A 15,868-nucleotide genomic window follows, 5' to 3' on the forward strand; every position below is an offset into this window, starting at 1 on the left:
TGTCCCAGGTCCTCTGGTTTAAGATTCAGTGCTCATTTCCTAATTCTAGGCTGCCTTCTTCATCTGTTCTAGCTTTGGTATTCTGTGGTAGGAATTGAGAAAGCAAACGTTACCTAACAAACAACAAGCCCATGTTGCTAGTGTCTTTGAATGGGGAGGGGTGTCATTGTGGGGGACTGGAAAATTGGGAGGGAAATTTAGTGATTATGGGAAAAAATGTCTGGTCAACTTTTAACATATTAAGTTTCAGGTGTTCTTGCCACAGGGGAACATTCCCCAGAGACTCCTCTCTGAGAAAGGAGGGCCAGCAAATGCCATTACTCATCTTTGGGAACTCCTGATCAAGAGCTATGACATGCCCTAACTGGGAAAGTGCTCCAGAACTCAGGTAAGGACAAATGTGCTTTATTACCACCAAGCTGATGCCCCAGGTGGATCTCCCAGACCTGCTGTGCTAGAAGGTTCAGAAAGAAGGGAGCTATCACTTGATATGTTTTTGTGGAAACGGGGTTGTTAACTGAACTAGAGTAGGCCCTTCAGTTGGAGAATGTTCATGGTTGAAGAAATCCATGTAGTGAAACCTCCTCATTTTCTATTGACATGGAGAATCAACTATTAACAGAAATTTATTAAGAGTTTACTATACACCAAGCATTGTACCTGACACTGTGTGCGTGTGTGTGTGTGTGTGTGTGTGTGTGTGTGTGTGTGTGTGTGTGTGTACAGGTGTGTGTATACAAAAGGTAAGACAGTTCCTGCCTTTAAACTTCTTACATTGTATTGTGGGTGTGATAGTTTCAGTGTACTGTGTTCACTACTAAGTAAATATGGGACATACACAAAAGGGTGACAGACATTAACAACTGGGAAAAATCACTTGGAGGAGGTAGTATTTGAGCTGATTTTCTTTGAAGAGAGCTAGGGATTCAGCTAGGTGGAACAGCAGCCAGGCCTGGATTTAGGAAGATATAGCCTCAAGACACTTACTAGCTGTGAGACCTTGGGGAAATCACTTAATCCTGGTTGTCTCAGTTTCCTCCTCTGTAAAATGATCTGGAGAACAAAATGGCAAAGCACTCTGGTATTTCTACCAAGAAAACCCCAAATGAGGTCATGAAGAGTTGGACACAACTCAACAACAGCAAAGGAATTCCAAGAGACAGAGCTGAGGTGGGAGAGTATTCTAGGCATGAGGGCACTGTACAGAGATGGCAGGTATGGCATTATGTTTGGGGAACTGCAAGTAGGCCTGTTGGACTTTAACAAAATGTACATGTGAGGAGTAGTCATAGGTATTCGACTTAGAAAGATAACATTGGGGCCAGATTGTGAAGGGATTTAAGCCTAAGCAGAGTAATTCTTATATTATCTGACAGTGGGGAGCCATTAGCTTCATCAGTTGTGGAATGACACGGTCAGACCTGCTTTTTGTAGATGTCAGTTTGGTTGTTAGATGTATGGTAATGAATAGAATGGAAAAGGAGTTCAAGTAAGACGAGGCCTTGGATTAGACTAGCTGCAGTTGTAGAAGGGGTCAGATTTCAGAGATGTTGAGGCAGATGTTGAGGTGACAGGGAATGGATAAGATTTGGCAGCTGATTTGATGGGGGTGTTGATTGAGAGTGAAGAGCTGGAGTTACTCATAGGTTGTTAACCTGGATGACTGGAAGAACACTGAGACTAACACTAAATTCAGCATTTTTAAAAGCACCTACTGTGTGCTAGGCTAGGCGTACAAAAACCAAAAATGACAGTCGCTGTCCTCAAGAATCTTACATTCTATAGGAGATGAGGAACAACATGTATTTCTACACATAAATAAAAATTTATACTAGTAAGTCACTACTTCTGTGGATCCCAGTTTTCTCCTTTATTATAAAATATGAGGGCTTGACTGTATGACCTTTAAGGTCTCTTCTAACTCTTAAGTCTCTCCTACGCAATTATCTCATTCTCTCATGGATTATACATTACTGATGCCAGAGTTTTAACTATATTATTAGATTGTGTGCTCCTTTAGGGCAGATCTTTAAAAAAAAAATCTCTGTGTTGTTGTTTAGTTGTGTTTGACTCTTCATGAACCCATTTGTGGTTTGTCATTTCCTTCTCCAGCTCATTTTACAGATGAGGAAAATGAGGCTGGATTTGAACTCAGGAGGATGTCTTCTGACTCTAGTCCCGAGCTCTATCCTCTGTGCCACCTAGCTGCTCTGAACTCTCCTTCAAAGAAAATTTAGGAGTTTGCTCTAATGAAAAAAGCAGTGGACTATTAGTCAGAAAACTATTTCAACTTCATCGTACCATAGATTTTAGAGTTGGAAGGGATCATTATCTTAGTTATATCATTTTAAAAATGGAGGAACAAAGAGCTGAAGTGACTTGTCAGTAATTGTGCAGGTAAGTAATTAGAGCCAGCATGCAAACTGACCTTTCTTGCCTCCTAATTCATTGCCCTTCCTATTGCATTAAACTCTCTCTACAAGTTATGTGACCTTGGGCAAGCTATATTGAAAGGAAATTTTGGGAGAAACATGACTGACTTCATCTTGTAGCTTGTTTTCTGATTTGTGCTGGCTTATTGATGTTAGTCAAATTGATCAGAAAATTCATGCAACATGACTTAGACTAGAGGAGCTTATTAGCTGTGTGACCCTGGGCAAGTCACTTAACCCTATTTACTTCAGTTTCCTCATCTGTAAAATGATCTGGAGAAGGAAATGGCAAAACCATTTTAGTATCTCTGCCAAGAAAACCCCAAATGAGGTTAGGAAGAGTCAGACACAGCTGAAATGCCTTAGCAGTAACAACAAAAATTGATTCATTCAATGAACATTTATTAAGTATCTGCTATTGGAATAATATTACATCGTCTATCTTGGGGTTATTGAAAGCACTCTATAAATGTGAACCTCTATTGCTATCACTGTGAGCTCAGGAAATGTTACTTTTCTAAGTGAGTGAGTGAAGGAGGTGGTGATGCTGCCAGATCAGGTCAAATTTCCCCTACCTGCTCAGGGCCTAATGGTCCTCAAGAAGCTTTGGTTCCCCAGGGGGATTTGGCAAAGAGAAAATCGCTGAGCAACTGGGAAGAAAAGCTGAAGAGATCAAAATGTCCAACGAGTCAGTCACTTAATAATTAACTGCCTGCTATGTACCTTGAAGGTTGTTACATGTTGGGTGAAAACAGAAAGGCAGTTCGGTCCCTGCCCTCCAAGTGCTCACCATCTAACATTTACAAACAAAGGTGTACAAATAAGCTGTACAGGAGAAGTAGGAAATGGTTAACAGGGTGAAGGCACTAGGAATTAGGAGAGGTTGGGAAAGGCTTCCTGGAGAAGCTAGATTTTAGTTGGGATTTGAAGGAAACCAGTAGGTAGAGAAGAGAAGGCATGGGAGTCAGCCAGAGAAAGTGCCTGCAGCTGAGAACTGCCAGGTCAGCATCACTGGGTCAGAGAGCTATGGGAGTATGTTAGCTGTAAATCAGAAGACTGGAAGGGGAAGTGGAGGAAGTTATAAAGGGATGGGAATGACAACAGAATGACAACAATCTGGATCAACTTTCCAAGGGAAGTACAAAGCAGAATTGGGAAGGGGACAGAAAAAGAAGGGTGAGGTTGAGGGTGAGAGTCAGGATTCAATTAACATCAACATTTTATAAAACACTTACTAAATGCAAGGCCCATTTTCCAGATCTGCAGACAGAATCGTCTGAGAAGTACACTGATTGCCTTTTCCTGAGTCATGTAGCTATTAAGTGGCAGAGGTGCTGCAGCTGACTTGAATTCGGGTTTTCACTAATCTTGAGAGTGTCACTAGATGATAAACCCTTCGAAGGCAGAAACTTTCTCCTTCAATGTAATACGAAAAATCTAGTCAGAAAAGACGAGGGCTTTAAGCATTTAGAGCCCATTATAATTTGGGTCTAACTACTTTCTTCACTTATTCATACTTCAGTATTGGCTCAAGGGTCTAGCCAAAATGGTCTGCTTAAACTGTTGTGCACACACACAAGCTTTTCTCATCTCTTCAATATTTTTGAACGAAGTGTGCTTTTCTTCTCATTTATACCCAGTGGAAGAGTGGCTGCCTCCGCTATGAGGTTGTCTTGAACTTCCCCAAATGAAATGTCATCATATTTACTTGGTGTATATATTTTGTATTTACCCTTACAAGTTTCCCCTAATAAGATGATGGAATGTAAGTTCCTTGAGGGCTGTGACATTTTTTGTTTGAGTTGCCAGAGCCTCAAACAGTAATTTACCTTAGTAGATGCTAGTTCATTGAGTACTTTTTGGAAGAAGGAGAAACTCTAAGGCAGAATTATCATAGAGACTACTCTGGAGGCATTAAAATGCTGAATTAGGAAATGGGAACAAGTGCAGCAATAATAACTCCCATCCCTATTTTAAGGTGTTCCAATTGTTTCCCTTAAAACCTTATGAAGTCAGCATAAATATTATTCCCGATTTTGCAGTTCAGGATATTGAGGCATGGAGAGTTTATGTATCTTTTTCAGGGTCTCCTTATCTGTTGGTTCTTTCCATTTGAAGTGCCTTGCCAAAGGTCACACACTTAGTAAAGGTTCTAATCCAGTGAGTTAGTGATTTTAAGCCTGGGGTTGTTACACCTCATCTCATCTCTTCCACTCAGACTCCTGATAGATGAGGAAAATGATGGCCACCATTAGGCTAAGAATACAGAATTAAAAATCTGCGCCATAAGGGTGTGGACTTGTTTATGATCAAATATGTAGGCACCTTGGATTTCTTTCTGTATCATTGTAAATTGTTGCCCAGGGACCATGGGGCATAGAAGAAGACTGAGTCTGTCCTCCTACTTCAACTCAGATAACCCCATAGGATCCTGGACTGGCTGAGCTGAAAGACAGCTTTTTAGTTCATATAGTTCACCTTACTTAATGTGATAGAGTAAGAAACTGAGGGCATACTGGAGCCAGTGAGAGTGGCCCTGCCTGGAAAGCTCTGACCTCTGCTGGGAATCCTGGCCTAGGTGAGTTTAGAGTTCACAGACCATAGAAAAGCACAGTTGCCATGGCAATGAAGTGTGCCAGGCCCTGTCTCATTTGGTAGGGAAGTAGAGTAGTTACTTGAAGGTAGGTTGTTGTTTCTGATCTGTTTGTGATATTCTTTGCCTAATCAGTGAAGGCTCTCTGAAGGAGATAGATTTTGAAGAGCAGAGTGGTTGGGGGTTGCAGTCAACAAGGGGATAGATGAATAATAACTCATATTGCATGATCTTCCCCGAGGGCTTGGGGGATGGGGGAGAAGTTGATGAAGGATTGTTGGGGTTGGATGGAGACCCAAAGGGGACTTGGAGTCCTGCTGGCTCTTGAAAAACTCTCCTAAAGCTTTAATTTTCGTTTTAAAAGGACCGAGCTAGGACCGATTCACGGTGAACACCATGAACCTTAGGTTTGGGGGGCTGGAGAATGCAGGCTCCTGATTTTCTTAGCCCCGAGTTCCCAGGCCTCGCTGAAGCCCGTTTGGGCCTAGTTATTACATAACGCGCGGAGTTCCTTGGCTGGAACCGGTGTCTCATCTCCCAAGGCTCCCGGGCCAGTTGTGTTGTTAAACTTGCAACAGGCATGAAGCCAGCGCAACAACCGGCTTGGGTGTCCCCCGGTGAACCTGCCCTCCTTCCCAAGTTCTTTGGGTCTGGGTGGGCGCCGGCCCTGGGTGGGGGTGGAGGGTGGCAGTGCTCTTGGGTTTTTTTTGGCGGCTGCACTGAAAGGCGGCCACGGCGGCAGCCGGTTCCCAGGAGAAGCCGGGCGGCCCGGCCCCGCTGCAGGGAGGAAGGCTGAGCTCAGGCTGCACTAGAGGGCCATCTGCATCAGCGCCGAGAACTGCAGCGGCGGCAGCCTCAGCCGAGCAGCCTCCTCTCGGAGCGGTGGTGGCACCTCCCGGGACCGCACATGCCCTTTGTTTATCCGCCCTCTCGCCCCGTCTGGTGTCTGGGTGCATTTCGCTCAAGTGCTGAATAATTAGGCGCCTCCTGCTGTCACCGTGGGCCGAGTAGGCCGGGGAAGCGCTGGGGACCGTCACGTCTTCTTCTCCCCGGGTGGCAAAAGAGCTCAGGCAGCAGATCGGGGGAAGGGAGGGCGAGGGGGGAATCAGGGAAGTGAGCAGTTCCCCATCTCACCCGCTCCTAGTCCCTTCAGACCCTAACCCTGGAGAGCAGGGAAATCCACCCCACAGGGACCCCTTGAGGCTTTAGGGCTGGGAGGAAAGGAGTATGTGTGTGTAGAGGGTTGGGAGCCCCAGGCTAGGAAATACCGGGACCAATACCCCGGGCTGGGGGGAGGAGGAGGAGGAGGAGGGTGGGGGGAAATAGGAGGAGGGAGACTCAGGCTGGAGGGAGGGAGCCGGCCTCGAATCTGGACCTTGACGGATGAGTGGGGGCGGGACGGTAAGGGCCAGGACCCCCGAGAAGGACGGACCTAAAGAGAGACAGACAGACATGCAAGCTTGCAGACACACTGGCAGGCAGGCGGAGCGGGAGGGAGCTGATCGCGATGAGGGACCCACCGCCCTCGCTGCGGGGGGTGGGGGTGGGGCGGGTGGTCCTGTGTCTCCCCCCCTCCCACTTCCCTAGGGTTGCTCCTGGGCCAGGTCGCGTGTAGGGGGGGCGGAGCGGGTGGTCCTTCCGCCTGAGGGTGGGGACCGTGGCCCAGACCGGGCCGCAGGGTGGGGTAACCCGACCCAAGCTGCTGGGCGCTGCTGCACCACCATCGGCGGGGAGGGGGAGGGATGGGAAGGTGGGAGGGGGTATGGGAAGAGCCAGGCGGTGTCTCCCCCCTCAACCGCCTTCCCCCCAGCTCCAGGGGGCAACCGCTGAAGCTGCAGCCCCCTGCTCCTGTGGTGCCTAGCTTGCCGCCGCCCCGAAGGCCCGGCCTGAGCCGGGGAGCCAGCCTTTGGGGCTGCTCCAGGTTCGTTCAGGGAGACCAACAGCTGCCTCCATTTTGTTTCCTACTCAGCTGGGTCGGTGGTGGTGGTATCTATAATATATAAATTTTGGGGGGTGGGAGCTGGAAGATCACCTGCAGCTGCCACATGGGGGGTGGGCTTGAGGCCGTGGGGAGCCCCCCAGCCCAGGCACCCAGGTGGGCCCTAGAGCACGAGGGGGAGGGGCTGGTCCAAGCCGGGGGGAGGGGGGGCAGGTGCCCAGTGGATGGGGAGTCCTGGCTGTAACCTAAGATGGAGGCCAGGACTGACGCGGGCCGAGCCGGGTCAGGCGGGCAAGGAGGGAGGGAGGGAAGGCCTGCGGGCCTGGAGGAGGAGGAGGAAGAGGAGGAGAGGGGTGGGCAAGGCCGCAGCAGTAGCGGTCGCCGCCGCCAGGTGTGGGGCTGAGGCAGGCCAAGCCAGGCGGCACCACCTGGCACCGAGAGGCGGGGGGCTGCAGACGGCGGCAGAGCCATGTGCGGTAGCAGCCGGGCCCGGAGCCGGAGCAGGGGCGGCGGCACCTAGAGGTGTGCGAGGAGCCGCAGACACTCCAGCCTGACATTGCCGGCCCTCACCGGGCTTCCGACGGAGGCGCCGTCGGATACAGCTTCCAACCCCTACCCTACCCCCCCCCTCGAAGCAGGCCCTTTCCTTGACAGCACAGGGCCGCGGGGCGCAGTGGGCCCAGCGCTCGCGGGCCAGGCACGAGGAGGGTGGCAAACCGGGAGGGGGGGTATGTGTAGTGAGAGGGGGTGAAGCTGAGGGGCGGAGCTGATTGGGCGGCGCCGTAGCGAACCGGCCTTCACCCGCACTGAACCCCAAGAGTGAGGAAGAGGGAGCGCGCGCTGGGAGACGAAGCCCCGGGGGCGGGAGAGGGGAAGCACGCGCACACGCGCACGCGCGCATAGGGCCCCAGCGCGCGCCGTGGAGGGTGGAGGAGGGTGGTGGTGGCGGCGGGGGGGAGTGAGTGGGGAGGGAGGAGGAGGAGAAACAGGCCGGGGCAGGTCGGGCGCTCGCTCGCTGCCTTCAGCCTAGGAAGAGAGAAGCAGGGGGGGAGGGGGAGCGCAGCGAGCGGCTTCTTTCTCCCCATTCACTGCTACCCCCTAGCCCCTACCCAGCGTAATGAGGTCAGCCCCCCTCCCCAGCAGCCAGGCCGGGGAGGGGGCGCCACGAGCGCTGAGCAGGGGAGGGCCGGCCCGGGCCGGGCCTGGCGGGGAAGATGGTGGCGGCCGTGTGAGGTGAGGGGGCGATGGGGGGGGCGGGGCGGCCGGAGTGGGGGGAAGCGGAGCGGGGGAAGAACACCAGCCCTATTCGGGCTGCAGCAGCGGCCCCAGCGCGAGTCTGAGTTCGCGGACCCAGACGGCTGAACCGGGCCGAACCGAGCCAGTGGCCTAGGCAGCAGCAGGAGGAGTATGGTCCCCTCCCCTCTCCATCACTACTAGCCGCGCTCGGGCCTAGCCGGCCCCTGCTGCGAACTTCCTCCCCTCCCCCCCCCCCCCCCCCCCCCGGGCCTGAGCCGAGTTGCAGCCCGAGTCCCCCTCATTCCCCCTGTCCTCAGGTACCCGGGGGCAGTCCCTCAGGCCCAGGGCAGGCGGACAGGCCGGAAGGCCTGTAGCCTAGCAGGTGGGAGGTGTTGGTGGGGGCAGCCTTCTGGCTGCAAAGTTTGCAGGCCGCTGAATATTGATGAGCGTGCGGGGCTCTGGGAAGGAGCAGGCAGGAGCGGGGGCTGGGGGCAGGCAGCACCAGCAGCAGCCATGTTTGTCAATCTGCAGCTGCAGCAGCAACAGCAGCTGCTGCTGCTGCAGCCCTGACTCCTAGCTGGGCACCCGAGGTGCTGGCCTCTGGGGCAGCTGGGCTGTTGGGGAGGAGGCGCAGGAGGACGCCGTCGCCGAGGAAGGGAGAAGTGATCGCCTGTGCTCCCTTGGCCCGGCTTTGCGTCGCGGTTTGCAGGGTGCAGCGCTATTGTGACTGACCCGGAGAGGGGGATCCTTTTTGTGCCACCACTCCAAAGCCCACCCCCCTGCTCAGGTTCCCTAACTAGGAGGAAACTGGTGCTGAGGGCTCCGTCCTTGGGGGGCGCTGACTCTTCTCTGAGAGTCCATCTCTTCCCGAATTCCAGGAGATTTTTTTTAGTTAGAAACAAACTGGCCACCCCCCTCTCTCCGCAGTACAGGAAAAAGCTGCTGTTGGAGACCATGTGCAGGGATCTTCGCTCCTCTCCTCTCCCTTGGGAAGATGGTTTTGTAGTTTCCTGAGCCCAGTTTAGCCTGGAAGTGTGTTGGAAAGGCTTTGAGGAGATACAGGCCTCTTGAGTTGTGCTGCCATTTTGGAGAGCAAAGAAGACAGATGGTTCTCCTCACTCTCAGTGATTGCGTTATTTTTGGTTTGCAGGTTGATGTTGGCCCAGAATGGATCAAACCTGTGAACTGCCCAGAAGAATTTGTCTGCAGCCCTTTTCCAACACAGTGGATATAGATGCCCCTGAAGAAAAGGACACCCCTTTCGGTAATGGTCAATCCAATATTTCTGAGCCTCTTAATGGGTATACTATGCAGTTATCGGCTGCCATTAATAGTGCAACATCCAAAGTTACTTATGGACAAAATCCATCATCTTGTTACATTCCACTGCGGCGACTACAGGATTTGGCCTCCAGGATCAATGTAGAATATTTAAATGGGTCTGCTGATGGATCAGAATCCCTTCAAGACCCTGAAAAGAGAGATTCAAGATCTGGGTCACCAAATGTTTGCACTTCCTTGAGTCCTGGTGATCCAAGAGCACTTGCTATGAAACAGGAACCCACTTGTAATGACTCCCCTGAGTTCAAGGTAAAAATAACAAAGACTGTCAAGAATGGGATTCTACACTTTGACAATTTTGTTTGTATGGAAGATGCAGATACAGATGTAGAGTCTGAAATGGACACAGAGCAGCCAGGCACAGAGGATGACAGTATAGACGAAAACTTTGAGAAAACAAGGCAAGACCTAACTAAGACAAGTGCTACCTGCAATTACAAGTCCCAATCAGAGAATGGTATAGAAGTGCTCATGGGAATTGAACAAGACAGCACAACAGAACGTTGTGAAATAAAGTCACCAGTTTTACCATTAGCTCCTCAAAACGAAATGCAGAAAAATAATCAAAGAACTGCCATGGACAGCAGAATTGAAAAACCAGAGCTTCACCCAGGCCCCTGTTCACTAGGAGATGCAAATATTACATTAGAAGAACAATTAAACTCCATAAATTTATCTTTTCAGGATGATCCAGATTCCAGTACGAGTACATTAGGAAACATGATAGAATTACCTGGAACATCATCATCATCTACTTCACAAGAATTACAATTTGTAAGCAGTTTTTGGTACAACTTAACACGTATTACAGACAACTTTAGAAACTGATAATTGCTAGTAGAGTTTCTGTTGTGTGTCATTCTGTAATTGTAAGCCTGTTGGTCATTATTGACAAGAAAATCTAATGTATTTTGAATTTAGGTCTGTGTTTTCTATATGCTTGGTAATTTCCAGTGATTTTCAAGAGAAGTCAGGCTTAGTTTCAAATCTACTTGGAAACAAAACTTAGTTTTTTAGAGCTAATAGTACACATTTATTTTAGCTTTTTAAGCAAATAATGATAGGTTTCACTGTCTGTCAGTGACACGTTTTTTACTTGGCCTTCAATTTCTTCGTTAAGTCAAGCCTTTATAGAAAAGGCTAATTCCTTTTAGTTGAGGTAAGGTTGCTTTTGCTGTACATAGAACTACATCTCTTTGGCACAAACCAGAAGCTTCCAGTGTTCATCATGCATAATAAGTCAGATTACATTTAAAGTTCCTGGTTGCTGCTCTGAATTTCCTGTTGAAAGTATGGCTTTGGAGACAAGGCACAATTATAGGAATCTTAAGGTAATTTTAATACTGAAGTAATTGATAATTTTAGTGCTTAAAAAGCAAAAAGTGAATCACCTGGACACTAGATTAAAAAGGTTAAAAGGTTCTTATTACAAAACCAGTTAATAGTCTGATTGTTGCTGTGAAGGGTTGGGCAAATCACTTTGCCCCTCAGTTTCCTAATCTGTCGCAAGGGGATTGGACTAAGTGGTTATTTAAGGCAAGATTGTAGTTTTGACACTGAAATTTTCTTTGCTCCTTTACACACTGTCATGGTCATCTGCATTGTTATATAAGGGCTACTTTGCCAACAAGTGCTTCGGAAATAACCGATGGGGAAATGGGGAAAGGTTTATCAACAGATAATTTTATAGTATATGGTGATTCTTTGAGGCACTTGAAGAACTCTACCAAATAGTTGAGCTGTCCTTTAAAGTTACCGAAGGAGAATGTGGGTGTGTCACTTTTGTTTCTGTTGATTCATATTTTAGATATGTCTTAGCTTTCCTTGAAATATTCTGATTCCTTAGTGTGTCTATGTATATGGGTTTATTTCTAATTACTGCAGATCTTGTTTGGTTATGCTTAAGTATATTCTGGTGTAAGAAGTTGAGATTTATTGGAATGGATAAGTTTTTTGTGTAAACTTGTTGGAAATTGAGGCAAAAGGAATAATATTCCTTGGGGTTCATTGAAATTAATTTTTTTGTGTTGTTTTATCTTGATTTTTCTTGTGAAGCCTGCATATAAGACCAGAGACATGTTTTTCTTGCATGCATGTGCTCCTTGGAAGGAAGTAGAGGTAAATATTAGGAGTGTGTGTGTGTGTGTGTACACACCATTTGGAGCTATTTCCAGATGTTACGCATATACTATTTGGAATAACCTAAACTTATGTAGATTTGGAAGACATGGAAATTTTAAGTGACGAGTTTAAAATGATTTGAAGACTGCTATGGGTTTAATGAAGAAGGTTCCAGTCTTAAAGGCCTTTGGCTCAAACGTGGATGAATTAGGTGGTTCTGCTTTTACTTTTGGCCTTGATCTTTAAATGCAATCTTAAAAAATGAAATAAATCAATACTTTAGCATTTGGGATGAATTCTTAGGGCAACAGTGGTCTGTGAGACAGGTCTCTGAATTGTTGCTTTCCTAGGTTGTGACAGTCATAGAGTGCTGTTAGTGTAAAGTGTAGAAGTTGAAGAAATTTTGGGAAAAAACCCCCAACCAAAAATGTCTCTTGTTGTTTTGATTATAAAAATGATTAATTTCCTTTTTGATTTGTTTTAAATACATGGAACTCAGTTCTTATGACTGAAATATCCAGTTCACCCTACTTGGAATCCCTGGAATTAGATTTTTCTGCCTCTCCTTCCCGAGAAACTAGAATTAAAAGCAACCAATTTAAAATAATGCTGTAAAATACTGGGATCACAGTATTGGAACTGGAAGGGACCTCAAACGACATCTACTCCTACCTCTTCATTTTACAAATGAGGAAACTGAGGACCAGAGAAGCTGTGACAAAGATAACACAGATAGTAAATGGCAGGGCTGGTATTTGACCCTAGGTCCTTTTTCTCTTTCCATTGTATTTTGCTGCTTCTGGAATGAATAACAACATATTTTATAAATTCATTAACTATTAGGGCTGGAAAAGAGTTCAGAGACCTGTCTAGTCCAGCCTTCTCATTTTACAGTTGAGGAAGTGGAGGCCTACTATGTAGATATGTTTGATCCTGAATTGCACAACAACTGAGTGGTGGCAGAAGTGGGACTTGAACCCAAGTATCCTTATGCCAGTGAATTACTTCATATTTTAAATCCCGTGATGTTGGACATGTTGGATAACAAAAAGACATGACCACAGAGATGCTAGGGTTTTAGTTGAGAGCAATCTCTACTCCCCATGTCATTTTGTTTTTCAGTATTAAAATACATGGTCAAAGCAGGTAGTTGCTTTTACTATTTTATATTTATCACTGAAGAGAAAGGGGAATCTGACACTATTGGAGCCTCCAGGATTTACCACTTTCGTGAGAACATAGCCTCAATCCTCAGAGCTTATGTTTGTATCTGTTACTAAATTAAGACATTTTAAAATAGTAGTTGACACTTTTAACATTTCCTTTAAAATACTGAAGTATTAAGCTCTGTAACTGTTATCATTCTGAATTGTTAAAACATAGTTCTCCTGCACATGTTTTCTATATATTTTAAAACTCAGAGGACTTGGAGAAGAAATGCACAGTTCGAGAAGGCATGGCCAGGTTGCAGTATGCATAGTTGGAGTGAGTACCTATGTGGCTGAGAGCATAGGTCCATTGAAGCATATGTGTATATATGTATTTTACTTAAGGATCCTTCATTGTGTTTTTATTCCTTCCACAGATGCAGATTACAATGCCATAGTTAAATGCTGTAGATTTTTTCATGCTTTAGTTAAAATTTACTCGACAGTCTTATTGAATTTTTGTAACCGCAGAGTTCAACTGATGGCCATCTTTTTGGTGATAACTCTGTTATCTTAGGTAGGCTGGTCCTTGGACAACAGATAGGTGGAATATCCCAGGCCTTTGACTCTTAGGAGAGGCCCTTCTATGGCATTGTGCTTTGCTGGCATAGTCTTTGGGAATTTAGAGTCACCTCTATGGTATGATGCAGTGGAACACGACTTTGGTGGAAGATGTGTGTGTGTATACACACACACACACGTATGTAGATTACATTCTTCTGGCATTTAAAACTTTTTTCAATCTGGTTCCAATTGCCTTTGTTCTGTTACATGTTACTTTCCTTTGTGGTGCAGCCAAAATGACGTTGCTGTTCTGATATACACTGTTCTCTCTCCCATATCTGGAGTGGACTCTCTTCACCTCCACCTCCTAAAATCCCTAATTTCCTTTAAAGCTTCCCTCAGGTGCCACCTCTTACATGAAACCTTCTCAGTTCCCCTTAGCTGCTAGTGTTTCCATCTCTTGCCATAGATTAATTGTGTATATACTTATGTTTACATTTTGTCTTGTTAGAATAGAAGCTCTTTGAGAGCAGAGACAGATTAAGGTTTTTGCCTTTCTGTCCTAGAGACCTCACTTGGTACGATGGCAAGTTTTTAGTAAATGCTTAATGACTGATTGAGACCAAAGTTGTTATACAAACTTCAAAATAGACAATTACTAAATGTTTATTGAGCACTTATATGTGGTAAGTGCCTAAACTGATGACATAGTCCCTGCCCAAAAGGAGATTACTTAGGAAGATAAGACTAATAGGTAAAAAGCAACTAGCAGATAGTATCAGCCAATGTGTGGTTAAAGTACTGTGTATTTTATTATTATTATTATTTTACCTTTGATTACATTGGTACAGATAACTCCTGATACATATGAGCAGCTGATCTGTAATTTGTTGTCTTAGTGAGTTGCATGGAGCCTTGGAAGGTTAAGTGACTCAACCAGAGTCACACATCTTGTATGGACCTAAATATAGAGCTTCCTGAGTCCAAGGCCAGCCTTTACGCTGTGCTGTGACTCTCAAACTATGTGAGCAAGACTATAATTGCTAAAAGACTTCAAGAAAAACATCCCAAACCTGCAGTAGATAGCGAAGACTTCATGGAAGATGCTTAGGTAGGATTTGACTAGGTAGAAGGGATCGGATCAAGGATAGCAGGACCCCATTGCCTAATCATGGAACAGTGAAAACAGCCTGATTACAGACCAGGTGCTTTTGGATGAGTTAGATTAGGAAGGACTTCAGAAACTCTGCGGAGGAGTCATTTCAGATTTTTGAGTGTGGGAGTGGCATCATGAAATGGGTACTTTATAAAGATTTTTCTGACAGTGGATGTGCAGGATGGATTAGAATGGAGAAGCCTAGAAAAAGTGAACTGCCCCCTTATAGTAGAAATATAGGAGAAGAGGCTAGGTGGAGACATATCTAGCTGGTAGAGCACTGTTACTGATGTTAGGTCCTTTTTTTTTTTTTTTTTTTAAAGTTCTGATATTGGTAACAAGGTGAGGAAAGGAGAGGATACATGTTGAAAAAGATGGTCCCAATGTTTTCCAGCTTTGGCTGGGACAATGGAAACAGAATGTTGAGGGCAAAGTGCCTTTTTGATGAGTAGAGGAGGATGGTGAATCTTGATGGACCTGAATTTTGACCTGAATTTATGCTAGTACTTTTGTCTAATGGATTCCTCATAAAAAAAAAATTCATAAATTCGAGGTACGCTGAACAGAGTTGGTCATATCTGGTTAATTGTTAGTTTTTACTTGTCTTAGCAGAATCAATAAACATTTTGTGACTGCTTATTGTGTGTAAGATAATGTATTTATAAGCTCTGGGGTTATAGAAAAGTTCTGGATAAGACCCTCTCCTTACCTTTTAGGAACTTTCATTTTCATTAGTTATCATCTTATGATAGAGATCTACCTACTGGAATTTCAAGTTCCTTCTTATTTGCAAATCTTGTTTTGTTGTTAATGATGCTTTGTTATAATTCCATCATTAAATAGCCCCATTGGGCAATTTAATTGCCCCCTGGGCAGTGAATAACTTGATTTCTTTCATTGAGCCTTCTTATTTTATTCAGCCTAAATAATTTGCTATTTGACCCTCACTATTGGTATTTTCAGCCTTTTAGTGTCTTAGCCTTGCCAAAAATCTTAGGTGTGAATATTGCACAAGCAGCCCCTGAATTGGAATGAGGTCCAGGAAAGGTGGAGACCCTTTTTTTAAGTTTTAAATTTATTTATTTTTAGTTTTCAACATTCACTTTTATAAGATTTTGAATTCTAAATTTTTCCCCGCTCTTCACTCCCCCTTCCGCAAGATGGCATGCAGTCTGATACAGGGTATATCTGTATAATCATATTAAACATATTTCCATGTTAGTCATGTTGTGGAAGAACAAAAAAGAAAAACCATGAGAAAGAAAAAACAAAAAATAACAATTAAAAAAAGAAAATAGTCTGTTTCAATCTACATTCAGAGTCCACAGTTCTTTCTCT

The 15,868-nt window shown here is 45.8% G+C and overlaps 1 protein-coding gene across 17 annotated transcripts in view; it reads left to right on the plus strand.

Moving 5' to 3' along the window:
• Nucleotides 1-244: 244 nt before the first annotated feature.
• NSD1 (nuclear receptor binding SET domain protein 1) overlaps nt 245-15,868 on the plus strand; it is a 145,813-nt gene continuing 130,189 nt past the window's right edge. For 4 of the 17 annotated variants that reach the window (XM_072631123.1, XM_072631136.1, XM_072631120.1 and 1 more), the window contains exons 1-2: nt 7,934-8,197; nt 9,351-10,315. In XM_072631123.1, the coding sequence (XP_072487224.1) occupies nt 9,368-10,315 (948 nt within the window). In that variant the 5' untranslated portion in view covers nt 7,934-8,197; nt 9,351-9,367. Of the gene's footprint in view, nt 389-6,378; nt 6,427-6,822; nt 6,947-7,756; nt 7,784-7,933; nt 8,198-8,224; nt 8,370-9,350; nt 10,316-15,868 lie in introns of those variants that run through there. The other 13 variants (XM_072631130.1, XM_072631131.1, XM_072631133.1 and 10 more) reach the window with 13 other exon arrangements.

This window comes from Notamacropus eugenii, chromosome 1 (assembly GCF_028372415.1).
Source record: "Notamacropus eugenii isolate mMacEug1 chromosome 1, mMacEug1.pri_v2, whole genome shotgun sequence".
Classification (NCBI taxonomy): domain Eukaryota; kingdom Metazoa; phylum Chordata; class Mammalia; order Diprotodontia; family Macropodidae; genus Notamacropus; species Notamacropus eugenii.